Source organism: Vulpes lagopus, chromosome 8, assembly GCF_018345385.1.
Source record: "Vulpes lagopus strain Blue_001 chromosome 8, ASM1834538v1, whole genome shotgun sequence".
NCBI lineage: Eukaryota > Metazoa > Chordata > Mammalia > Carnivora > Canidae > Vulpes > Vulpes lagopus.
The window spans coordinates 124,732,790-124,758,644 of record NC_054831.1 but is presented as its reverse complement, the minus strand read 5'-3'; the positions used below and the strand labels follow the sequence as shown (position 1 = coordinate 124,758,644).

The 25,855-nt window shown below is 46.0% G+C and overlaps 1 protein-coding gene across 1 annotated transcript; it reads right to left on the bottom strand.

Annotated features, from left to right (window-relative positions):
* Positions 1-2,333: 2,333 nt before the first annotated feature.
* Positions 2,334-24,956, bottom strand: CNR2 (cannabinoid receptor 2). Its single transcript, XM_041764952.1, has 3 exons — positions 24,855-24,956; positions 10,303-10,515; positions 2,334-5,399 (listed from the first exon to the last, which is right to left on the bottom strand). The coding sequence occupies exon 3, from the start codon at positions 5,352-5,354 to the stop codon at positions 4,272-4,274; it is 1,083 nt and encodes a 360-aa protein (XP_041620886.1). The 5' UTR covers positions 5,355-5,399; positions 10,303-10,515; positions 24,855-24,956; the 3' UTR covers positions 2,334-4,271.
* Positions 24,957-25,855: the final 899 nt, after the last annotated feature.

Genomic DNA, 25,855 nt, shown 5'->3' with positions numbered 1-25,855 from the left:
CTTCTGATGTGGAATCTGTGCCTTTTAACAAGCTGCTTCCCTCTTGCACCCTGGGAGAGGTTGGGGCCTTTGTTGACAGAACCAAGCACTTCCTCATTCTAAGAGTCATAAGGTAACGCAATGGCTGTTGCTGATTGAACAGCTGTTTTATCTTCTGTGTTTCTTTCCAAAATTATGTTGAAACAGGGCCCAAACGTAAGCACAGACACCTCAAGACACAAAACAATAAAACCTATTCACACACATCTTCTAGTGATCAGAGTGAGTAATGGTCTTTGATGTTAGAGAACTCATCTTGGGGAAGATAAAATGGGACACTGTGACCTCCACTTCTTATCCTTATAACCAAAATGTAAATCTGCAGGGACAGGCAAGAAACATTAAAACAGAGTGGACAAAGCTAAAAGTTGGGAAACCTGCATTCCTGGCACTGGATACCACTTTGTTGGGGCTTCTTGGGCAAGTCTTGTCTAAACAATGAGAGCAGTTCTCAGTGATATCCAGGGTCCCCTTTCCCCACTTGCTCTCCTCCATAAACTTGTTCTCTACTTAGAGCAGAAATTGAGCATCAATGTGAAAAGAGAGAGGAAGAGAGTGTGGAAGTGAATCATTTAATTCAATGATTTTTTTTAAAAGATTTTATTTATTCATGAGAGAAAGAGAGAGAGAGCCAGAGAGAGAGAGAGAGAGAGAGGCAGAGACACAAGTAGAGGGAGAAGCAGGCTCCACGGAAGGAGCCCGATGTGGGACTTGATCTTGGGACTCTGGGATCATGCCCTGAGCCGAAGGTAGATGCTCAACAGCTGAGCCACGCAGGCTTCCCTAATTCAGTGATTTTAAAACTCTAGTTTTATTCATTGAACATCAGATACTTACTAAGTCTGTCAATTTATGCCAGGTACTTGGGCATTTTCTTTGCTAAAATGAGAAAAGACCCCACCAGTGAATAAAGAAAGGCATGCCCAAACTTCAAGGAATCACAATTTACCTTAGAAATTCATGCCATGTCTTTGCCTTATAAAAAGATAGGTATCTGGATTAAAATGTAATCTGATCTTTTAAAAATGTTTGTTTGTTTGTTTGTTTGTTTGTTTATGAGAGGCACACAGAGAGAGGCAGAGGGAGAAGCAGGCTCCCTGCAAAGAGCCTAATATGGGACCCAATCCCAGGACCCCAGAACCACAACCAGATCTGAAGGCAGACACTCAACCACTGAGAGCCACCCAGGTGCCCCTCAAAATGCTTTTGGCTCCACAGGTATTCACCAGCCCTCTTAAGACTATGCTGTTATCAACAATAGCCAGATTATGGAAAGAACCCTAGTGTCCATTGACTGATGAATGGATAAAGATATGGTGTATATACACAATGGAATATTACTCAACCATCAAAAAGAATGAAATATCGCCATTTGTGATGATGTGGATGAAACTAGAGTGTATTATGCTAAGTGAAATAATTCAGTCAGAGAAAGACAAATGCCGTATGATTTCACTTATATGTAGAATTTAGGAAACAAAACAGATGAATATACAGGAAAGGGGAGGAAGTGAGAGAGAAAAAAGCCCTAAGAGACTCTTAACAAAACAGGTTGTTGGAGGGATGTGGGTGGGGGAAGGGCTAAATGGGTGATGGGTATTAAGGAGGGCACTAGTCATGTTGAATGCTCAGTGTTGTATATAAGGTATGAATCACTGAATTCCACTCCTGAAAACAATATTATACTATATGTTAACTAACTAGAATTTAAATAAAAATTTGGAAGAAGAAAAAAACTCTATGCTAAATTGTCAGGGAACATTGGGGACCAGGAGAAGTGAGTGTGGAGCTCATCTCATGGGGAAGACTAGCCAGTGAGTGCCACTTAACACAGTCCATGATATGGGCTATAACTGAGGGGTCGACTTCGTCCTTGGGGGGCTGTACTGAGTTGACTAATGTCCCCCCCCCCCCCATTTCACCGACACTCAGAACCAGTGAATGTTTCCTTATTTGGAAACAGTCTTTGTGGATGCAATTTGTTAAAATGAGGAGGCTGATTTAGGATGTGTCTTAATCCAACGAATGACATCCTTAAAAGAAGATGCCAAGAGATAAGGTGGGGAGAGGAAAGCCATATAAAGATGGAGTCAGAGATTGGAGTTACATTGCCCCAAGCCAAAGAACTTCAGGAGCTGCCAAAAGTCAAAAGAAGCAATGAAGAAGACTCCTTGAACCTCTGGCAGGAGCATGACCCTGCTCATCCCTTGACTTTGGACGTCTAGCTTCCAGAAGCTTCCATGAAAGAATAAATTTCTGTTGTTTTAAGACACTTGGTGGAAAATTGTTTTGTGTTTTTTAAAAAAGATTTTTATTTTTAAGAAATCTCTACACTCAACGTGGGGCTCACACTCACAACCCCAAGATCAAGAGTGGCGTGCTCCACCAATTGAGCCAGCCAGGGGCCCCAGTTTGTGGGAAATTGTTACAGGAAATTAATACAGGACATAAAGTGAAGTACATTGAGAAGTAATGGTGAGTTCAGATTGCAGCAATCTAATGTTACAGAAATTGAGTATTATTCCTAAACAAGAAGAATTTGACTGAATGAGGCCAAGAGGTTAGTGGTAAAGGGGGAAGGCTTTGGAACCCCAGCTTTGGGTATATATCAGCAGTGTGATCTCAGGCAACTGATTTTGCCACTTAGTTACTTCCTTATCCATAAAATGAGGGCCTTATTGATCAGGTTATTGTGAAGACTAAGTCAAATACTTCCTTCGAAAGCACTTATCCCAGTGTATGGCACTTAGTAAAGACTCTATAAAAGCCAGCTGGCATTTATGACAGAGCATGTAGTATGTCTACCCTACCTAAAGTTGCCCCAATTAATCCCTATCACATGACCTTGATGATTTCCTTCATTTTACCACCGGTAATTATCTTCTTTAGTGGTTGTCTTCCCACCAGAATGTAGAATGTAAGCCCCGTTAGACAGAGTCTCATTTATGGATGTACAACCATTTATGGCTAACACAAAGCCTGGCACATATTTGTGAGATGGGTGCATGAGTGAATGAATAGTAGACACCTTGTCTTGGAAATATTAAATGAATATTTTTAATTTTCATGTTTAATCAATGTCTTTCCTTTTATTCTATGGTCCCACATCATTGCATTAGAGCTCCTCTGTTATCCTCCCCACCAACAACAGTTTCTCTTGCCTATTGTTTTAAGTAAGCTTCTTTGGTAGGAATCTACCTTCCCTGACATGTAAGATATGGGTGACCTGAAATCTTCAAAGGCATGGGACTGCATTCTTGCTTGAGATAATGGACTGTGGGATGCCAGTCCCATACCTGGCACATTGAAAGGGAATTTCCCCCTTCTCCTACTTGCTCTGCTTATTTTTTTGTTATATAGGTGTGGAGGAGACAAAGGAGCTGAACTGAGGGGCAACCAGGAACAATATGGGGGTTTATGAAATCTTAGTGAATGTCTTCCTTTTTCTTGGAGTTGTATTAGACTGGGCCATTGCCTGCTTCCAGTGGAAGGACTATAGAGGGTCCATAAAATTCTCCGAAAATTCTATGTCTCAACCAGTCCCAGCTTCCTCTGTATTCCCCAGGGACCTAGGAGGTCACAGTGGCTGTGAGTGGAGATTATCAGGGTGTCAAGTGGGGCCATTGCCCTAATAACAAGATTCCCTGAACTAGAGGCTTGTCAATTACCTGTGAAAGAGATGAATCAACACGCTTAATCCTTATTATATCAAAGATTTTGGTCCTCAGCAGGCAAAGGTGACAGAAAGTGCGGTCTTTCATAGCCTTAGAACCAAGGATGTCCCAACAATGAAGCAAGAACATTGTTGGCCAGCTATCCTACCTGACATCTTGAGATATCAGGAACATAATCCATTCACCTTCTAGATTTCCTCTGAGTTCCTCTTTGGTGAGCCTACAGGCTCTCTCTGGGTCCTGGGGTCTCTGGAGGATGCAAACACTAAGCTATTTTGTTGAGGAGGTTCTGTAATTTGAACGTGCACTGAGCCTGCACAATCCTCTCGCCCACCTTGCCACTCCTCACAGGGTCTAGCTATCCAACAGTCTCATGCAAATAGGCACAGCCAGGCCACCTGCCTGGTGTTAGAGACATCAGTTATCAACAAAAAGGGGTAAGTGTCTAAGCCCCTGGAGCCTGACTCAAGTAAGACAATAGGGTCAAGGCTGCTCTCTTTCCCCTGAGGAGTGAAATGATTCTGACTCAGCTGGTTTAAAACTGTGGAAGAGGTGTCATCAGCAATCAGGGCTGTTTAGGCCTCTGAAATCTGGCCATGGGGTGATTTTCACATCAGCCTCTGTCTCAGTGACTGACGACCTTGGGACTTCTTTGTTTCCTTCAAGCCCAAGTCTCCTCAGATGCCTTCTCCAGTGGGCCAGGCAGTGGTAGGCAGAGGAGCGGATCTCCCCACTCCGCAGGGCATAAATAATGGGGTTGATCATGGAGTTGACAAGACAGAGCAAGGAGCAGAAGGCGAAGACCTTCTTGACCTGGTCACTTAGGGTAGTGGTCAGACTGTAGACCATGAGGGCCAGTACCGGGAGCCAGCATATGAAAAGGACAGCCAGCACCACCCCCAGGGTCTTGGCCAACCTCACATCCAGCCTCATTCGTGCCATCCCTGGCACCTGCCTGTCCTGGTGTTCAGCCAAGCTGGCTACATGCTGATGGGCCTTCCACAGGACATGCCCATAAGTGTAGATGATGCCAAAGAAGAGGAAGGCAACGAACAGGAGCCAACCCAGCAAATAGTCATTGGGGATCAGGGGGAAAAGCTCAGAGCAGGGATTGGGACAGCAAGTCCATCCCATAAGGGGCAAGTAGGAGACCAATGCAGAGAGGGCCCACATGATGCCCAGGGTTGCCAGGGCCCTCCCACAGGTGAGTAGGGCTTTGTATGTAGATGGGTGGCACAGGCAGAGGTAGCGGTCAATGGCGGTCAGCAGGAGGCTGCCTACAGAGGCTGTGAAGGTCATGGTCACGCTGCCAATCTTCAGTAGGAAAACAGCCTTGGAATCCATGCCATGGAAGACGTGGAAATTTACAAAGTTGCAAGCAAAGATCACACTGGCCAGGAAGTCAGCCACAGCCAAGCTGCTAATGAACAGGTATGAGGGCTTCCTGCGGAGCCGGTGGGAGGACAGGACCAGGTAGAGGACGGCCAGGTTCTCCAGGGCACTTAGCAGGGCGAGGGAGGTGCATAGCACCGCAACAGCTATCCTTTGGGAACTGTTCAGGACCATGTATTCCTTCATGGGGTTGAAATCCAGGGCATCCTTGCAGCCGTTGGCTGCCTCCATCACCCCGCCGCTCTCCATGGGGTGGGTCCCTTGGCTGCTGCTGGGCTTGCCTCGAAGCCTTTGCTGCAGCACAACGAGAAGAAGAAAGGAGTCCTTTTCAATTAGCGTAATAATGACTTCACACAACCAACAGCTCTAGGCAAACCCTTTATCTGTGTGGGCGGATCATATGTTGAAAATAGCAATGTATATCTGGGTCCTCTATATTTTGCCCTCAATCCGTTCTACTGGGTCAGTAGGTCTGTACTGGTTGCCTTGGGAGTGGTATGTGGGAATTCAAGAAGCAGAAGTGGCCTGCAAGATTTTTGGTCTTTTGTTTCCAAAAAGACCAATCCTGAGACTTCCCATTGAAAGTAAGAGAAATCTCTGAGGCTCAAAAACCACAAGGAAATCAAAACCAAGAAAAAAATGGAATCCAGAACGATAAGATGGAGGGGATTTTTCTGTTGATGTTCTGCTCTGTTTTGTTTGCCCATTTTGGTAAGTAAGATGCTGCAGTTTTGACAACAAAGACAAAACTTTTTGGCTTCACACCAGCAGGGTTGCCAGATAAGATATAAGAATCCAGATAAATCTAAGTGACAGATAATTAATCTTTTTTTTATATATGAGTATGTCCTAAATATTGAGAAACACCAAACCAGGGTACCCAAGTCTTGTATGGGACATCATTAGATATTGTTAGAAAGCAAACTTGAATTTTCTCTGGAGGAATATACTTTCTAGCCAAGTCACTAGAATTTTTGTTCCACTAGAATTTAAGTTCCATGAGGTCAGGAACTATTTTGTCCACTGATACAAATGATGGCTGCAGCGCCGCAGGTTCCCGCAGCCTTTTTTTTTTTTTTTTTGTCTGTTTGTGCTTTTAATGAAGGGAGGTACAAAATGCTTCCACACAAAAGAATGTTTTACATACTTATTAGCATGATGATGAATGTAAAATTAGGAACACATCGTTAAACCTCAAAACTACAAAGTTTCCTGCAACATAAGATAATGGAAAAGGCTCCTTAAATTTTTACCTGCCACCTTTATTATTAAAGTTCTAAGTGGTATTGGGGGAGGAGCGACGACCAACAGGTTCTTTTCAGCTGTGTTCAAGAAGTCAAATGAAGCTGTATGGCAAGGACTGTGGGACTGTGAAGTTTCTCCAAAAGGGCTTTTAGATGACCACATCACAAACTTCAAAAGTATTAATAACATACAGGAAAGCTGAATTTAAAACTTGTCTGAAAGCCCAGAAAGCAGCTAAGATATCTCACCTTTGAGAATTTAAAAACATTATAAATTGCATTTCCTACAGAGATACTTTTTAAAGCATGGACGGGACTTTTAAGGATACTGGGAAAACATCAAAGTTTTCATAAAGCTTCAGTAAACACCCCAAGGCACAAGTGTTCAAAACAGCCTATTCACTAAAATGTCACTGCATTCTACTTCCAAAGGTGTAGGTACGTTATGCTTGCAGTGAGAACATTTCATTAGAATAGTCTTAGAATAGTACCTGACACATAATAGGTACTCAGTAAATATTTGTGGACTTGCCGTGAAATGAAATTGAATAGTGACTGATTCTTTTCTCAGAAGCTGTTAAATTAATAGAATGTATAAGGTTTGAACATGCAATTAACAACGTGGATTAAATAGTCATATATGGAACTCAGCACCCAGTCATTGGAGAATGCACATGGTTTTCGAGCAAATGTGGACATTTACCAAAACTAAGTCTTAGGTGAAAAGTAAATTCAACAAATTTAAAATAATCTCTGACATACAAACCATGTCCTCTGACCACAGTGCAATTTGTTAAGAAATCAAGAACTTAAACAATATAACAGACTTCATAAACACAAAGATTTAAAAGACACACTCCTGCATAATTCTTGGGTCAAAAATCATAAAGGGAATTAGGAAATACTTTGAATTGTGGGTTCTAAAATATATATTTTATTTATTTGAGAGAGAAAGCATGAACAGAGGGGAGGGGAGAGGAGGAGGGGCAGGGAGAAGCAGACTCCCCTGGAGGCTGCTCCTGGGATCATGACCTGAGCCAAAGGCAGAAACTTAACTGACTGAGTTACCCAGGAGACCAGAAATGTTTAGAACTGTAACACTAAAATCTGTGGGATGAAAAATAAATAAATAAATTAAAAATAAATTAAAAATAAATAAATAAATAAATAAAATCTGTGGGATGTATCTGAGCAGCCCGGAAAAGGAAATATATAGCCCTTCATGCTCAGAATAGAAAAAGGACAAATGCGATAAACAGCACAAAATTAGAATAAGAACAACAGCATAAACAAAAAGCAAGCAGAAGACAGAAATAATAAGACCAGAAATTAATGACATAGGAAAACCCATGGAGACTAGAAAGAAGTGAAAAGACTGAAACCAGGTTTTTTTTTTTTTTTTTTTTTTTTTTTAAGATTTAATTCATTTATTTGAGAGAGAGAGAGAGAGAAAGGATGAGTTGGGGGAGGCTGTGGAGGGGGGGGGAGAAGCAGACACCACTGAACAGGGAGCTGGGGAGGGACGGGGGCCTGGATCCCGGGACCCTGAGATCATGACCTGAGTGGAAGGCAGATGCTTAACTGACTGAGCCACCCAGGTGCCTCTGAAGCTCGTTTTTTTGAAAAGATAATAAAACAGACAAGCCTCACATCAGATTTCTCAAGAAAAAAGAGAACCCATACACAAGAATAATAACGGCATGAAAGAGAAATGGTCAGTGATCCTTAGAAAAGATGTCTCACCTCAGTGGCAACCAGAACAGAAATGCAAGTTTCCCTCCCATCAGATGGGTGAAAAATTAAACCTGCCGTTGTTGGCACAACGATTGTGGAGAGCAGTTGGGTTTGCCCAACTGATGGGGCTGACATGCCACCGCCCTTGGGTGCATCAGCTCCACTCCTGGGAATATGCTCCCAGGGGACTGTGACGTGTGTGTAACTGAAGAGGCCGCTACAAGAATGTTCATTTCATTCTCTTGTTCCTTCTTACTCATTGATTCATTCATTCATTTTTAATGTGGCAACTAGAAAATTTTAAGTGACTTGTGGCTCATGTTGTGTCTTCATGGGACAGTGCTAGCCCACACCAATGTGGTGTAGGGCGCGTGGACAGCCGGGGCAGGCCTCACCGCTCAGAGGCCACTGCAGGAAGCCCTGCTGGCTCCACTCTTCCTCCGGATGCTCCATCATTTCCCAGGTAGCTCTACTTCCTTGCACCTTTGCTCACACCTTCACCTCAGGGTTCCTTTTCTCTGGCTGACCTTCCTTCTTTACCTTTCTTCTAGACTCATCTTTCAGCCAGTGAAGCCTTCCTTGATGCTCCATCACAAAGGAAGCTCCCTGCATTACTCTGCTTATGTTGTAACCAGTTCTGCACTAAGCTTTTCTCCAACTGGAACTAACCACCATTTGGATGGTATCAAAATTCTACGAAATAATTTCCACAGCCACAATCTAATGTAATCCATACAACTTTATAGTATACAAATTATGGGTACTGGGGGTGCCTAGTTGGCTCAGTCAGTAGAGCATGTGACTCTTGATCTCAGGGTCAGAAGTTTGAGCCCCACAATGGGTGTAGAGTTCACTTTAAAAAAAATAAAATAAGGGGGCACCTAGGTGGTTCAGTTAAGCGGCTCAGTTCAGCTCAGGTCATGATCTCAGGGTCCTGGGATCTAGCCCCAGGTCAGGTTTCATGCTCAGCACGGAGTCTGCTTGGGATTCTCTCTCCCTCTCTCTCTGCTCCTCCCCCTGCTCGTGCATACTCTCTAAATAAATAAATAAATAAATAAATAAATAAATAAAATCTAAAAATAAATGAATGAGTGAATGAATAAAATAAAATAAAATTATGAGTATTGTTATTTCACAGGTAAAATGGGCTCAGACCCCAAGGGAGAGTGTTGGAGGGAGTGTAGCACATCCTCCTACAGCTTGAAATTCCAGCCCAGTGGCCTTGTTTAAGATACCGAATGCCTTGGGTTTTTCATTTCTCATTTGTAAGATGGGTTTTGTGAGGATTTCAGTCAATTAATACAATACCAGAAATGATGATGATGATGATGATTAATATCCTGAGCATCTTCAAAGGGGATAATTCACCTACTCCATGAAGTTTTAAAAATAATATGCCCATCACATTACAAGAGCTCAATAAATGGCAGTTCTTATTATAATCCAGTGATTTTGGGCAGCCCCGGTGGCACAGCAGTTTAGCGCTGCCTGCAGCCCAGGGTGTGATCCTGGAGACCTAGGATCGAGTCCCACATCGGGCTTCCTGCATGGAGCCTGCTTCTCCCTCTGCCTGTGTCTCTGCCTCTCTCTTCGCTCTCTCTGAATGAATAAATAAATAAATCTTTAAAATATATATATAATCCAGTGATTTTAAAGTTTTTGGGAGAGCAGAACAATTTTACAATTGATGGAACTTCTATTCCTAAGTTAGGTAAAGTCTGAGTTCATATCACCTATGCCCTGTCTTCAAGGCAGTCCGAGGAACAGATCGAAACCCTCTCATCTAATCCAGCTCCATCATTTTAGCATCGAGAAAACAGTCCAGGGATGGGGGAGTAATCTCCTGAGGTCACCCAACAAAACAGCAGCAGAGCTGGAATGAGATTTCACATCCTCCAAGTCACAAGATAAGACCCTTGTTCTGTAGACACAGAGGTGACCCTGCCTATAGAAGCTTGGGATGGTGCCTTTGTCTGAGACAGAAAGCTATTGCTGAATGTTGCTAAAGTCACACCTGAGTGAGACAGGAAATGGTGCCAGCTTCGTTCTTAGCTCTGGTCATGAATGAGTGACAGACAGTGCAAGCCTTCCTTAGTTCCCATGTCCCCACTCTGCCACTTCTGGAACCTTCCTCCCTGCACCCCGCTGTCCCAGCCAAACTCCCCCTCTCTCCAGATTTCTCTTAGGAAACAGCCTCCTCCCATCAGAGAGTGGCTTACCTTATGCAGAGTCCAGCCTAGAAGAGGGATGCCAGGGTGGTGGCTGCCGGTGTTTAGTGCTTCACCCAAGTCTGGTGTGGCCACCGACCTGTGGTATTGTCCAAATTAGATAAGGGCAGGAAATGCAGGCCTTTTGATGGAGAGCCTAACAAGACAACATCCGACAGCAACAGGATGCACACAGCACCAGGAAATGCAGGAAGCCTGGCTTCCCTATGGAAAAATAGAAATACCTTCTGGAATCAGAGCATCTGGCTCCTAGATGGGCCTTCTTCCAGGGCAAGGACTTAGGTCTGAGTGCCCAGCACAGAGGGAGACCCAGTGTGAGCGGTGTTGCAGGGTACTAGTTCCACCTCTGCCATGGCTGGTCACGTGACTCTGGGCAAGTCCCTTTGACTTTCTGAGCCCCTTTTCTCACATATGAAATGACAATGACAATACCTATCTCATTCTCCTTAGAAAAAAACAATTGGCTGATGACCTCTACCCTGGCTTTTTCAAAGGGGTATGCTGTGATGGGTATCAATCCTTTCAAGGCGTGCAGAATACTTTATGTCTGTGCATTCGTTAAGAGAAAGGGTTCATATTTTTTAATCACTGTGTCTGTGGAGTTTCAAATAGTAACAAGCACTGAGGCACACCAAACCATTTCGTGACCTGACTGTACAGATGCATGATTTTTTTTAAAAAGATTTTTATTTATAGAGAGAGAGAGGCAGAGACACAGGCAGAGGGAGAAGCAGGCTCCATGCAGGGAGCCCAATGTGGGACTCGATTCCGGGTCTCCAGGATCACACCCCGGGCTGCAGGCGGCACTAAACCGCTGCACCACCAGAGCTGCCCTACAAATGCATGATTAAAAGAGAACCAACCAACCAACCAACCAACCAGCCAAGTGCCATCCCCACCCAAGAACAGTGCCAAAGCCCCCAAACTACCTGACACTCTTTTCTTCGACAGCATGTTGGTGCTCAGTGGGTAAGGTGGACCTGGAGCCTGCAGCCTGACCTATACTGATGCTGAGTGTCTGGGAAAGGAAACTTCAGGTGAGGAGGTAGGAGGAGGGGGTTGCCCCTGGGGGGTTTTCCTACTTGAACTGAAAGTGTGAAGTGAAAAAAGGAGTGCCATAGTAACAGCTGCCCCCGCATTCCTGGTATTTAAAGCCCAAGGCACACCAGGGACAAGGTGTGAGGTGAGGTGAACTGAACGTGACTCTGATTGTGGCCACTATACCAGCAGTGAAAAGCCAAGACTGAGGGCAAGAGCCATCATTTTTCCCTTTGACCTAGAGTTGGAGGGTCTGGGTTCCAGTTCCTGTTCTGCTATAGAGTGTCTTTGGGCAGCTCCCTTCTCCTTTCCGGATCTTTCTTTTCTCATCTCTAAAGCAGGTGGGTAGGCTCAGGGTTAAGCATCTGCCTTCAGCTCAGGTCATGATCTTGGGGTCCTGGGATAGAGCCCCACATGGGGCTCCCTGCTCAGCGGGGAGTCTGCTTCTCCCTCTCCCTCTGCCATGCCCCTGCTTGTGCTCTCTGGCTCTCTCTCTGTAAAATAAATACATAAAAAATAGTAAAAAAATAAAGCAGGTGGGTAGACTGGGTGACTCCTTAGGTTGAATTCAACCACGTTGAATCCCAGTGTTGCAGGTTTTGTGCCCAGACCTCCCTGGATTCCAATCCAGCTCTCTACTTGAAAGGGCCATGTGACATTGGGCGAGTTACTTCATCTCTCTGCACATCTGTTTCACTCATCTATAAACTGGGAGAAATACCGCCCATATCACATTGCTGCGCAGATGAAGTAATAGAAGTTTACTAAATTCATGGCACTCCACCTGGCTCAGCACATGTTCAGTGAAAGGCAGGAAGTGACTCAATTGAGTTAGTTTATAGGGTTCCTACAGGATTCTGTGTTTGAGTCTTATCTGAGCTTCATCTGAGAGCTGAGGCAGATAGAAAGATCTCCATTCACTTTCAGCTGACACTTTATCCCCATGAAGGTCAAAATATAAAAATATATAAAAATAAAAACCTGTTTGACCTGCATGGGTCAAAGCCCATGCAGGTTGGGCTCTTGGTATTGTGTCCAGCTGTAGGAAAGGAAATCATGAGGCCTTCCTTCCACATTTCTTCTCCTAGTTCCCCTCTATGCTTAATAGCACTTGACTACAAGTTGCCAGGAAGTTCTCTGGAGTTTTGGGCTATTGGCCTTTGCCCAAATCTTATCTATTTTTTTCAAGTCCTATATCAAGGCCACCTTCTCCAGGAAGCATTCTCTGGTTTCCCCTAACCCCTTCAGGTGGATGAAACTCAGTGCTGCATGGATCACTGTCTACCTTCTACTATTTGTATCAATAATATTTGTCTCCTCTTGCTTCCTGGACTGTGAGCTCCTAGTTTAAGAGTAGAATCTGGATCAGGGAGTGATGACATCTTTGTATTCTAGTCCCTTCTCACACTGAAACAAAGTTTTTTTAATGAGGGGTTCCGTCCAAGTTGAGCTAAGCAGTCCTTAGGGAGGTGGAAGTCAGCCCAGTTAAGTGAGACAATTAGATGGTCTCTAAGCCACCATTCCCTGTTCCCAAGCCATGACTGATATTGCCCATTGGGACTCATCCTGAGCCTCACCCTGAGCATCTCACCATAGCACTGCTTACCCAGGGAACCAGACTTCTGGAAAGAGGTGGGAACCACAAACAGCAGGTCTAAAGCAGAAAGTGAACTAAAAGGTTGGCAACTCTCCAGGCTCTTGACCTTGTAAATAGACCACTACGGTAGTCATCCGAGCGGGGGTGGAACAGCATGTGTGTGAAGGAACTTAAAATCTCTCCAGTGGCATATGTCCCAGGAGAAGGCAAAGTATGGAAATTGTCCTAGGGGACAGATGCAAAGGGCCGCCCTGGCAGATTTCTTTAATATATTTCTCCTGGGATTTCTAGCACGTGAGCACCTGGCCTGGCATAAAGGAGGCACTTAAGTATTTTAAAATCAACTTATTGGGATCCCTGGGTGGCGCAGCGGTTCGGCGCGTGCCTTTGGCCCAGGGCGCGATCTTGGAGACCCGGGATCGAATCCCACATCGGGCTCCCGGTGCATGGAGCCTGCTTCTCCCTCTGCCTGTGTCTCTGCCTCTCTCTCTCTCTCTCTGTGACTATCATAAATAAATAATAATTAAAAAAAAATAAAATCAACTTATTGAATAAATGAATGAACAAAATGAATGAAAAAAAACTGAATGATGAATGAACAAATGAATGAAAAATGAATGAACAAAAAACTCATTGAATAAATGAATGAACAAATGTCCACTGGGGAAAAAGCAGGCTTTTTCAGAGAGACTTTGTGTTTCTTTTCCCCAGCTGCCAGGAAGCTCAGAACTAAATCCGATGCAAGCCTGTGGGTCATTCAAGGTTGGTTCCTGATTCATTTCTTCTTCTTCTTCTTCTTTTTTTTTTTTTTTTTTTAGTGGTTTCTAATGCTCTGCTATTATTTCCACTGCCCTAACTTATAATATAGGCCACCTCCAGTCCTTTAAGGAAAGAATTTGTAATTTATAGAACTGGCATAAAGGATGATCATTAAGGCCATTCTCGGGATCCCTGGGTGGCGCAGTGGGTTGGCGCCTGCCTTTGGCCCAGGGCGCGATCCTGGAGACCTGGGATCGAATCCCAAATTGGGCTCCCGGTGCATGGAGCCTGCTTCTCCCTCTGCCTGTGTCTCTGCCTCTCTCTCTCTCTCTCTCTCTCTCTCTCTGACTATCATAAATAAATAAAATAGCAAAAATTAAAAAAAAAAACATAAGGCCATTCTCAAATGTCCGTCTAGTGGTTGGCGAAGAAACTCACCCTCCCTGAGTCTTCCCTGTGGGGCTGGAAGAGTCTGTCTGCTGTCCACTCACCGTTCATCGCTCCCACCCAGGGTCTGCGGGGTCGTCACCACCTGTTGTCTGGACATTTGTTCTCCCTGGGCCTTCCTCCTTTATCGATCTGTATCATCTCCAGCCTCCCTCTTGGAAGGAATTAAGCTTGATGGTGTCTGAGGCCTCTTTCCACGACAGCAAAGGTGAAGGGCCACGGCTTTGGAATAAAACGTTGCTGGCTTCAGATCCCAGCCCTGCTGTGGGTGGGCTGTGTGACCTGGGGGCAAGTTACTCAAGAACTCTGAGCCTCAGTTTCTTCATCTGTGACTGGGGAAACTATTACTACCTGCATTCTCGATGTGCAGATTAAATAATGATTTAAAACAATTAAGCAGGAGTGTGGGTGCCTGAGTGAACTGTAGTGTGTAATGTGAAGAGGGTCCCAAGTTAGGATGGATGCTCGGGGTTTGAGCCTGGCTCTGGCTTCAGTCGATTCTATGGAGAAGTCACTTTCTCTCCCTCTCTCCAGCACTGCCATCTGAAAAGACGATTGGAGGATAACGATGATGAGGCCTGGCATCGTACTAGCGCTCTCAGCACATTATCTCATTTAGACCTCAAAACAGCCCTGCAAAGCTGGTATAATTATTTTCTGTATTGTACAGATGAGGAAATTGGGGTCCAGAGATTAAGAAGCTTGCTAGGGGTGCTGGGAACCCACGCTTTTGTTCATTTCTTCGAAGACCAGGGTCCCATCCTGTTGTTTTACCTTCTTTAATTCTTGGTAATTAACTGACTAATCTGAAGTCTCCACATGGGACAATTTTGTTGAGTCTTTTCAGATATCTTCCTTTTTTCTACTACCTTTCGCCCCAGCAACTTCCTTTTTAGAGGATGAACTAATAATGCCCACATCCATACCATATTTGACAGCTTGCACAGTGGGGCAGAGCTTGTGATTGTTATCTGAGACAGGTAGCGTTTCTTGAACAAATGGGTTTGGAGAGGGCACATCACCCAAAAATTCACAGCAAGTGACAGGCAAAGCTAGGACCTGAGCCCTTGTGCTATGACAGAGTCAGGTTGGTAAAGGGACAGGATCTAATGCATGACCCTGCCCAGGGTGATTGCCCAAACAACTGGCACAGGCAATCTTTGGTCTTTAGCCCCAGGAGCAAAATTGTAGCTTCCTGGCTTTTTCTTCTTCTGACCAATTTCACTCAGTATTGCCTCCACTGCTACATTAACAGGTCTAGACTTTCGTCTTATCTCCACCCACCTGGTGAAATCCTGATCTCCTGAGACCCAAGGATTTGCCAGTCAGGCTCTTCGGCTTTAGAGGCAGACAGACCTGACTTCTAGTCCTGGCACAAAGTGTTAGCTCTATGACCTCAGATGAAGTCACTCACTTGTTTTCCTTAGTTTCCTCATCTGTAAAATGGGGATAACAAATTGTACGTACTTTATTGGCAGTAGTGAGGCACAAGAATTAATTGAGACAGCATCATGCTTAATACAGTGCCTGGGCCACAGTAAACCCTCCATTGTTGGCTGATTATACATAATATAATCTGTAATCTATATTATAGAGATTATATATATATATATAATATGCATGCATATTACAGCTTTCCCCTCACTCTTCCAAGTTCTTTGCTAATTGGCACCAAATGAGAGTGACATCATCTCTGTCATGCTCTTGGGCTGGTGGAGGGGGTGTCAAGGAGGAAGGCTGAGAGGCAGGAGGGAGCAGGGGACAGAGTTAGGAGAGCAGAGAGAGAAGATTCTGTTTCCATTCAGGATGTCTGGGGTTGAGTGAACGGGAAGCTGAGAGTGTGCTGGGGAGCCTGATGGATTATTAACCAGGCTGGGGGAAAGATGTTGGCCCTGGACCAAGGAGACAGGATTCTGGTTCCGTCTGGGGTGGCACTGATGGCTGAGTAACCTCAGGCAAAACTGTCCTCTTCTCTGTATGGCCATCTGCTCCATGAATGGGTTTTCGATGGCACCTCAAAGTGTCTTTCCAACTTGAAAGTTGTGCAATTAACCACATGGGGCAGGGCAGTGTTGTCAGGTTGCAGAAGAGCTGGCCTGAGAAGCCTGCTCAGGAAAGCCTAGAGGAGGAGTACTCAGACTCTGCACTCTCAGTACCCCCTTTACCATCCTAAAAGTTACCCAGACCGTACAGGGCTCTCGCTGAAGTAGGCGAGAGGCGTCCTTTATTATTTACAGTGTTAGAAAATAAAACTGAAAACTTAAAAAAAAATGTCGAATGAACCTATTACATGCTAATATAAATGATGTATTTTTAATGAAAAATTTTGGGGGGAACCTCTTAATTGTCTGGAATCTTTGCTTCTGCGTTCAGCCTGTTGCCATATGTCACTCTGGTTAAAGTAGATGAAGAAAATGAATTTGCCACTGTGCTTTAGTACTTCCTTTGTGGCAGGCACTCCAGGCTTTTTACCTGTATTACCTCCTTTATCCTGAGAAGTGCACTTTTGGATAGATTGTCTTATCCATCACCCCTCTTTTTTGAGAGGGAGAGGATCGAGGGGAGGCGCAAAGGGAGAGAAAGAGAGAGAATCTTAGGCAGGCTCCATGCCCAGCACAGAGTCTGATGCAGAGCTTGATCTCACGACCCTGAGATCATGACCTGAGCCGAAATCAAGAGTCAGATGCTGAACCAACTGAGCCACCCAGGCTCCTCTTTCCCTGTTTTAAGGTGAGGGAGCTGAGGCTCAGCTAGATGGATTTGCCCAAGGTCACATGGCTTGCAGGTGGCAGAGCCAGAACTCAGACCTAGGCCTCCATGCTGGTGTGAGACCCCGTCCTCAGAAGGCAGGCCAGTCTGGAGAGAGGGGCATCTTTCTCATACTTTGAGCAACAATCTCTTCCCTCTACTCTCCATCCTTTCCTCCTTGGACTATTCTCTCCAACCAGGGCCTTCAGCACCGTTAATAACCAGGGCAGTAGAATCTCAGCTCCAAGAAAGCAGGTGCTCATCGTCCGTTTTGTTCACTGCTGTGTTTCAAGTGCCTGGAACACTGCCTGGCACATAAATAAATATTTGCCAAATGAATTGGTTGAAGGACTTCTCTCTGATACTTGTGAAAATCCTCAATGAGGGTAACTATCTTCAAGATTTTCAAAGGGGACATCACCGATCTATTTATTTATAGGGGGGAAGAAGGCTGATGGAGTATATATCAGCGAGAAGGGCATGCCTGGCCTAGCATTTCAGAATGATTCAAAGGATCCTTGGCAAGAGGACTTAGGACAAGCCTTTCAGAGCGTCACCTGCCCGGCTGTAGATGTGAGGGCAAGGGTGGGATCATGGGTGACCCTACCGTAACACTGACAGCTTCTGAGTGCCAAGCATGGCTTTGCATGTGAACCCAGGCAATCCTCACAATAAGCAAGGGAGAGCGGTACTATTATCACCGCCTCTGTTCTGTAGACAAGGAGACAGAAGCACAGAGAAGTGACTTGCCTGTGGTCATACAAAAGACCAAGTCCAATTTGAACTCAGGTTCAGGCCCATAATTAAAAAGTGCTCCCGGGATCCCTGGGTGGCGCAGCGGTTTGGCGCTTGTCTTTGGCCCAGGGCGCGATCCTGGAGACCCGGGATCGAATCCCACATCAGGCTCCCGGTGCATGGAGCCTGCTTCTCCCTCTGCCTATGTCTCTGCCTCTCTCTCTCTCTCTGTGACTATCATAAATAAATAAATAAATAAATAAATAAATAAATAAATAATTAAAAAAAAAAAAAAAAAAGTGCTCCCAGCTGCTCAGATGGATTCTACAGCTTTCTTCTGGGGGATCTCTATCCTGTTTTGGGGGGTGGGCTTCTTGAAATTCTGTGAATAGCATAAGGACCCCAGTTTCCCATTTCACCAGGTCCCAGGGGTCAGTGTCTTGGGATGGGCTGTCTGATGATGTGTATTTTAGTTCTGTCCCAACAGGGAATTCCCCTGTGATTCAGGGCATGTCACTGATTCTCTGCCCTTCACTTTCATCTTTACAATAGGAATTACAAAGCCTATACCTGTTTTTCAAAGAAAACCTGCTATAGAAAATTTCTGAAGACTCGGTCACACTAAAGTCTAAATGACTAATAACAGGGTGTGGATCTCAATCCCAAGAGTAGGTTGCTACTGGTGAATTGGTCATTGGTCATTGGGAAAAGTGTGTGTGTGTGTGTGTGTGTGTGCATTGTTAAATTTTTTTTTTTTTTAATTTTATTTATGATAGTCACAGAGAGAGAGAGAGAGGCAGAGACACAGGCAGAGGGAGAAGCAGGCTCCATGCACCGGGAGCCCGATGTGGGATTCGATCCCGGGTCTCCAGGATCGCGCCCTGGGCCAAAGACAGGCGCCAAACCGCTGCGCCACCCAGGGATCCCTGTGTGTGCATTGTTAAAGTCACACCTGGAAGTGGCTGGTCATCCCTTCTGACCATGAAGTGCTCTCTGTGGGGCAAACAAGGCCTTATAACCAGGGGGCAGAGGTGTTTGAAAGACAACAAGGACTTTCCAATGGTGGCTTCCCTACTGCAAGAGAGTAGGCAAGGCTTGAAGGGGTGGTGGATACTCTGAGTCCCCTTTGGCTTCCCCCGGGCTCCTCTACTTTTTCCTGGCTTGCTGGGAAGCAAAGGTGGAGTCCCTGCCCTTAACCTTCATTCTGGTTCTTTCTAGTGGCAGCAGTGGGGGTTGCAGTTCAGACTGGTTCTCCGAACAGAGGTGGGAGTAGTGGGGTGGCAGAGCTGTGGAGGCCAGTTCTTGAAACACAGTAGTGGTTATGACACTAATAGAGAGTAACACGGTAATGGACGCTTATTGTATTATCTGTATTAACTCATCTATTCTGCATGACAAGCCAACCAGGGGATTGGTAGCACTCCCATTTTATGATTGAGGAAACTGGCACCAGCAAAGCAGCTGATTCATAAGGCTTGGGACCACTAACATCTGTGTGGTGACAAAGTGGCTAGAGGGTCACAGGGACAGCTGGATGCAGACTGAGGAATGAATTACACCTGGTGTGGGCAGTGAGGCCATGGAGAGAAGAGGAGAAGCCAGAGATGGGCCAGACATCTGGGGAGGTGATCGTCACGCACACTCCACCTACCCCTTCCTGATAGAGCAAATTATTTCAGACTCGTGGATCTGTTTGCTTTGGGCTCTAGGGCCATTTCTGGCCTGGGATTTGGGATCAGACCCAGCGTACTGACTCCCTCGGTACACTAACTTGCAAGGAGACCTGGATTTCCAGCTCCTGCTTCTGTAAAGAGACGTGGTAAACAGGTAAGGATCAACTGAGAGTCAGAAGGAAATTTACAGGGGGCACCTGGGTGGCTCAGTCCGTCAAGCATGTGACTTCAGCTCAGGTCATGATCTCAGGGTCTTGGGATCAAACCCAGCATCAGGTTTTGTGCTCAGCATGGAGTCTGCTTGTCCCACTGCCCCGACCCCTCCCTTGCTCATGTGCTAGTGATCTCGCTCTCTCTCAAATAAATAAATAAAATCTTAAAAAAAAAAAAAGAAGGAAATTTACAGAGATTTAAGAGGCATCCGTGAATCACAATTGTGAGTTCTGATTCTGCCTCTTATTAGATCCGTGGTGTCTTGGGCAAATTGCCTCAGCTCCCTGAGCCTCAGTGTCCTCATCTATAGAATGGGGATAAACCAAAGTACGTCCACTCAAGGCTGTTGTGAGGAGTAAATGGGGTGGGTGGCCTGTAGCAGATGCATAACAGATGCCTGACTGGCACTTAATCTACCTTCAATGAGTGTTAACTATCATGTTTGTTGTCTATGTGCCAGGTTATCTAAGGATCATGCCCCAAGGGCAGCCCCGGTGGCGCAGCGGTTTGGCGCCGCCTGCAGCCCAGGGCGTGATCCTGGAGACCCGGGATCGAGTCCCACGTCGGGCTCCCTGCGTGGAGCCTGCTTCTCTCTCTGCCTGTCTCTCTCTCTCTCTGAAGGAATAAATAAATCTTTAAAAAAAAAAAAAAAAAAAGGATCATGCCCCAAGCTGAAAGAGTAAAAGAAAATAGAATGAGGGGGTCAGACTGGAATGTCTCCAATGTCTTCTGACTCAGCAACTGTTTCACAGTGATGTATAATGTTAGAAACTCCATCAGCAATCAGTTGAGCCATGATTTTGTATGGCCCATGAAAAAGGAAGCGATTTTAAGCCAAATGTACTATTTTCAATCAGTTCAAAAATTTCCCTAACATTTATTTTAAACCATGTAAATTGTATGCATGATATGTGAAGATAAATTTTGACTTCTCACTTTCCAAGTGGCATCTGCGCTTGATCCACTTCATATTCACGACAGAAGGGAATGTATGGTTGGTGAACACATATTGAAGCGATGTTTTATTGGGGGACCAAGTGGACATTAAAATAGGCTGAGATGTAACAAGAGAATGGAAGTCACTTTCAAGACCTGAGGGTTTAAGTTCTGGCATTTGACGCCTAAAAAGCTGATCTGTATCCTTTTAGAAGAATCCCAACGTTTGTCATATGCAAGAGAAAATAGATCTCGGGTCCTGATTGGCAAGCATCCTTCTGCATGTGCCCTGCCGGTGTAGATTAACTTTTTGCCCGATATGGGTGAAGAAAGAGCACATATTATTTTCTCTTTTTAACACTCTTTGAAATTTTGGGAAGTGCAAGAATTTCCCTGATATGCTATATAAGAAATGTAAACAGATAAACACAATTTATGAATCCTGAGGTAAATTTGCAGGGGACGTACCATCTTCCTTCTCCTTAGTTCCTTGTGTTTCTGACATCAGAATGCCTTTTGCATCCTGCCTTTAATCACTGGTTCATTAAGGATATACATTAAATAATAAATGACTAAGAATAAGATCCTATATAAAACCATGTACCAGCCAAAGCCACTCCACTGGCCAAATGATAAACATCCTGGTTGGGAGAAATTAGATCATCATTTGTTTGATCACTACTAACTTCTGCTTTTGATTCTTCTGTTTATCCTAAGAAGCTCTCACACTGAAAAAAGTATCTTTTAAATAGCAAAATCATTATTCATTAATTATTTTTAAAAAATGGAACTAAGCTCCATGACCTCCTAATGGTGTGAACCTTCTAGAAAACCTCCCTCCCTGTTGGGCAAAGCTGGTGGAAGGTAGTGAAAACACAGACCTGGGCTTGAGTCCTGTCTCTGCCATTTACTTGATGTGACTGAGCCTTGGTAACCTCATCTGCTAAGTGAGTACTGCTAAGATGGGACTCCTGTGAAGTCTTGGAGAAAGTCCATGACACTTTGTACCCCCTCCCCGTTCTCAGCAGGCTCCTGTCCCCTGCTTTCGGATCTGTCAGATTCCCCTGGGACCCAGGCAGATCCACGGAGACACACAGAGGATGGATTCACTGTCTAGCAGAGGCAATAGTGTGAATGCAGCTGTGGTTCTCAGAAGAACTTTGGGGTGGCCTCAACCCCCCAGGGAGAAAAGGGCAGAGGGGAGGGAGGGAGCCGTGGTGGGAAGAGTTGTCTCTGACTCATTGTGTGAGAAGGAGATTCAGGGCCTCCTTTGTGGGGGGTAGGAGCAGGTGGGGGAGGAGAAGAGAGGCAGCAAAGCCCAGAGGAGGCCCAACCCAAGCCATTTCTACGGGGAAGTCTGACCATCATCCTCCTGATTTTTTTTTTAAGATTTTATTTATTTATTCATGAGAGACACAGGCTGAGAGAGAGAGAGAGGCAGAGGCACAGGCAGAGGGAGAAGCAGGCTCCATGCAGGGAGCCCAGTGTGGGACTCGATCCCAGGTCTCCAGGATTGCGCCTTGGGCCGAAGGCAGGTGCTAAACCACTGAGCCACCCAGGGATCCCCATCCTCCTGATTTGGATGGGATCCTGGCCGCCTTCCTTCCCATGCTTGGGGAGGAATGACACCAGAGGCTCCTCTCCTTCTGGGCTATCCCATTGATCTGCCTTTTCTACCATTTTCTTTTCTTGGCATTTGGCATCACTTTCCTTGCATGGGGGCAGGGCAGGATACACCCCATGCTCTGTGGACCCTAGCTCTCCCCAGGAAGTGGAGGGAAGAGGGAATAATGGTCTTAAATTCTTTTCTGAGCTCAGCTGGAAGAGGGGATGGTTCCTGGAGGCTGCATTGCACCATAGAGCTTTCGAGGCACTCGCCGCACCTGTTCTTCTTGGGGGTTCTTGCTGCAGTATAGCTGGTTTCGCCTTCAGACAGATCGGGGTTTGAGTCTTGACTTTGCCATATACCACCAGCTATGCGACCTTGCGCAAGGTCTTAATCCTGTGTGAGCTTCAGTTTCTCACCTCTCAGATGTGGGTGGTGACAGTGTGTCTCTCTCATGGGCTGTTGTGAGCCCTGGACAAGAGAAGGCAACAGTGCTAGCAGAGTTCTAGCATGTAGTGAGCGCTCTGGAAGTGTTAAAATAAATGAAATTCCCTTTGAAGCAGGTTGGTAATGCTGTTTTGCTTCATTTTTAGAGTTGGAGAAACTGCAGGTTAAAAAGGTGATGTGGGACATCTGGGTGGCTCAGCGGTTAAGTGTCTGCCTTCAGCTCAGGGCGTGATCCTGGAGTCCCGGGGTCAAGTCCCACATCAAGCTCCCTGCACGGAGCATGCTTCTCCCTCTGCCTGTATCTCTGCCTCTGTGTGTGTGTGTGTGTGATGAATAGATAAATAAAATCTTAAAAAAAAAAAAAAAGGTGATGTGACTCACCCAAGGCCACCCGACATATTGGTGAGGGGGACCTGAGTCTCCCACGGGCTCCCGTGACTGACAGCACAGGTTTGGGAGCGCTGAGAGTGGGCCGCACTCTTCCTTGGCCAGGCGACCCTGAAGGTGTCACCATTGCCTCTGAGACTTGATTTTCCTTCTCTGTAAGATACAGCTGCCTGTCTCCCTTCAAAGAGTAGCCTTGGGGACGCCTGAGTGGCTCAGCCGTTTAGCACTTGCCTTCAGCCCAGGGCATGATCCTGGAAACCTGGGATCGAGTCCCGCGTCAGGCTCCCTGCATGGGGCCTGCTTCTCCCTCTGCCTGTGTCTCTGCCTCTCTCTCTCTCTCTCTCTCTGTGTGTGTCTCTCATGGATAAATAAATAAAATCTTAAAAAAAAAAAAAAAAAGAGAGTAGCCTTGGGGTTTCCTGGCCTCGAGACTTTTTGCAGGAGTTGAGGTAGAAAGCAGAAGCTGTCTGAAGACAGCCCTTTTTTCTGTCCTTTGTAAAAACCTGAGTTTAGTGAGAAGGTGGAGCCGGGGTCCTAGGTGGGTGGGGAGAGAAGCCTACATCTGTGACCCAGAGGAGAAAGGAGAGACAATCATGGGTCCCTTGAGTGTTGATGTCCTGGGCCCTGCTGCCTTGGGGAGATGGTGGGCCTCTGGGTGAAGGTACTGGGTGATAACCCAACCCTAAGGTTGAACCCAAGGCACGGTGGTTTCAAATCTTGGTGAAGAATCTGGACTCGAGGCATGCCAGGGAAGTGGACGGGGCTGGACTTCAGGGGATCAGACTCCTTTGGACAATGGGCATCTATTATAGGAGAAGCCAGGCTGGCATGAAGGTCAGGTCCCTCCTCTGCTATATGCTCTGTATGAGATCCTAGGATTCAATGTGCAATGCTGGAACGTGAAAGAAGCTCCCTATACACTGAGACTCAGTTTCCGACCAGCCCAGTAGGGTGAGAGCCCTGAGTCCTATTGAATATGCTTTAATAGGAATGAACAAAAGAACATTCTGTGCACATCTGAGAGCACAGGGTAAGAGTGACAGGTGCAACAAGATAAGGAGGGAAGAGAGGAGACCCTGGAAGGCTCTGCTCGGCTAAGCCATGCTACCACGTTGCCCACCGTAACCACCAGGTCTTAACCCACCAAAAGAAGACCCACCAGGTCTTCTACCCATTGGTAGAAATCAATGTGGGGCCAGGGCCTGCCCAAATTCTCCTGAGCCCCTTCTCTGCCTTATTCCTGATCTTTGTGTCCTCAGGGGGTCTCCCTGCCACCCACTTGAGGGAGAAGCAGCCTGAAGCCTCATCATCCTTATCTCTATTCCAGAGCAGCAGCAGCAGATGGTATGAAGCTCAGAATCTCCAATGAAGCCATTTGCTGAGCCCAGGTGCCCATCTGGTGCCAGCATCATCCAGCCAACCCTCATTGTGGCAGGCCCATGAGTGCTGGTCTCGGGCCCAAAGTCCTCAGAAGAGGGAGCTGAATGGGAAAGAGGGGGACTGATATCCTGAGGCCACGGAGTTACCAGTGCTGAGATTCACCTGGGTGCTGGCGCAGGACACACTCATAAACACTAGTGTCCTGCTGAGTGGAACGTCTGTGGAGTGGACCCCTGGCCTCCTGGACCTAGTGTGGCTCTCACCCTACTGAGCTGTCTGCATGTCAGTGACTGTCTCCTTCTGTCTGGACCTTGGTGGGCCTGCAAAGCTGAATGCTGATTCGTGATCCTGTCCAAGGGTGAGGACGGCACCAGCCCCAAGCCTTCCTGTGACTGGTCCTCATACACCTTGGGAGTCCTCTTCATTTGGCATCAATCTCCTGGCCCCAGTCAGGCCCCCCAGCTTCTTAAATCCCTGGGAGGGGGAGGGGGAAAGTGGGAACCCAGGTTTCAAAGAACACAGGTTTTCTGAAATGAGGAAGAGGTCCCAAATAAAGCAACAATGGAAAGCTACTCACCGTGGTCTGTGGGCTGAGCTTCCTGACCCTGCTGGGTGCTGAGGAGTCCTGGTAGTTGTGCGTTAAGGAGCTGGCCCTGGGTCCCAGTCAGAGCTACTGTTCAACAGCCACCCAAGTCAGCTTTCTCTTGCTTTTACTCTTTTTCACAGATGAGTGAGCATGAGGAGGTCTGGCCTTCCGTCCCTCTCACCACTTCCCCTCTGGGTCCCCAGTACCACAGCATTCTGTCCCTGTAATGGTGTTATTTCTCACAAGGAACTCTGACCAGGGAGGGGAGGGGCATCAGTATAGCCCCTGGAGTCAAGGGACTTGGGTTCTAATCCCATGTAGCTCTTATGACCTTGAGCAATTCACTTAATCTTCTTAAACCTTAGTTTCTTCATCTGCAAAATGGAGGTAATGCACCAGCCTTACACAGACCACCTAAAAGGACATTCCGTTCCAATCCCTCTTGCCTATCAGATCAGAACTTTGAAATTCAATGCCTATCGGTGTCCGCCAGAAAACATCAATGGGTGAAGGGTGCTGGTATGGGGCAACAGAGAGTGGTGGGGACAGTGGGGGGACAGGGACATAGGACCCAATCACAGGAGACTGACATCTCTCAGCTACAGCCAAGTCTTGCTACATGGGAATGCAGACCTGAGTGCCAGCTGTCCCAAACATTTGGAACGTGCCACATTTTCCAACAGATAATAGAAATCCTGACTTTTATGTAATGGCTTCCCATTTTAGAATGTTGACCACAAAGTCAAATCTTTTAAAAATGCTATGTGGGTCAAACCAACCCCATTTTTTCATTTACATTTGCTAGACCATGCGCTCCCTGAAGGCAGGGATTGTGTCCCTAATGCCCAGTAAAGACTCAGGTACCTGGTACAGACAAAAGTGTTTCCATACCTATTATCTAATAGAATATTAATTTATTCATTGTTCCAAGTTTTTATTTAAATTCCAGTTCGCTGGGCAGCCCAGATGGCCCAGCGGTTTAGTGCCGCCTG

What these genes read in the sequence shown, in the direction of transcription:
- CNR2 (XM_041764952.1), bottom strand. Translation starts at nt 5,354, where the DNA reads ATGGAGAGCGGCGGGGTGATGGAGGCAGCCAACGGCTGCAAGGATGCC.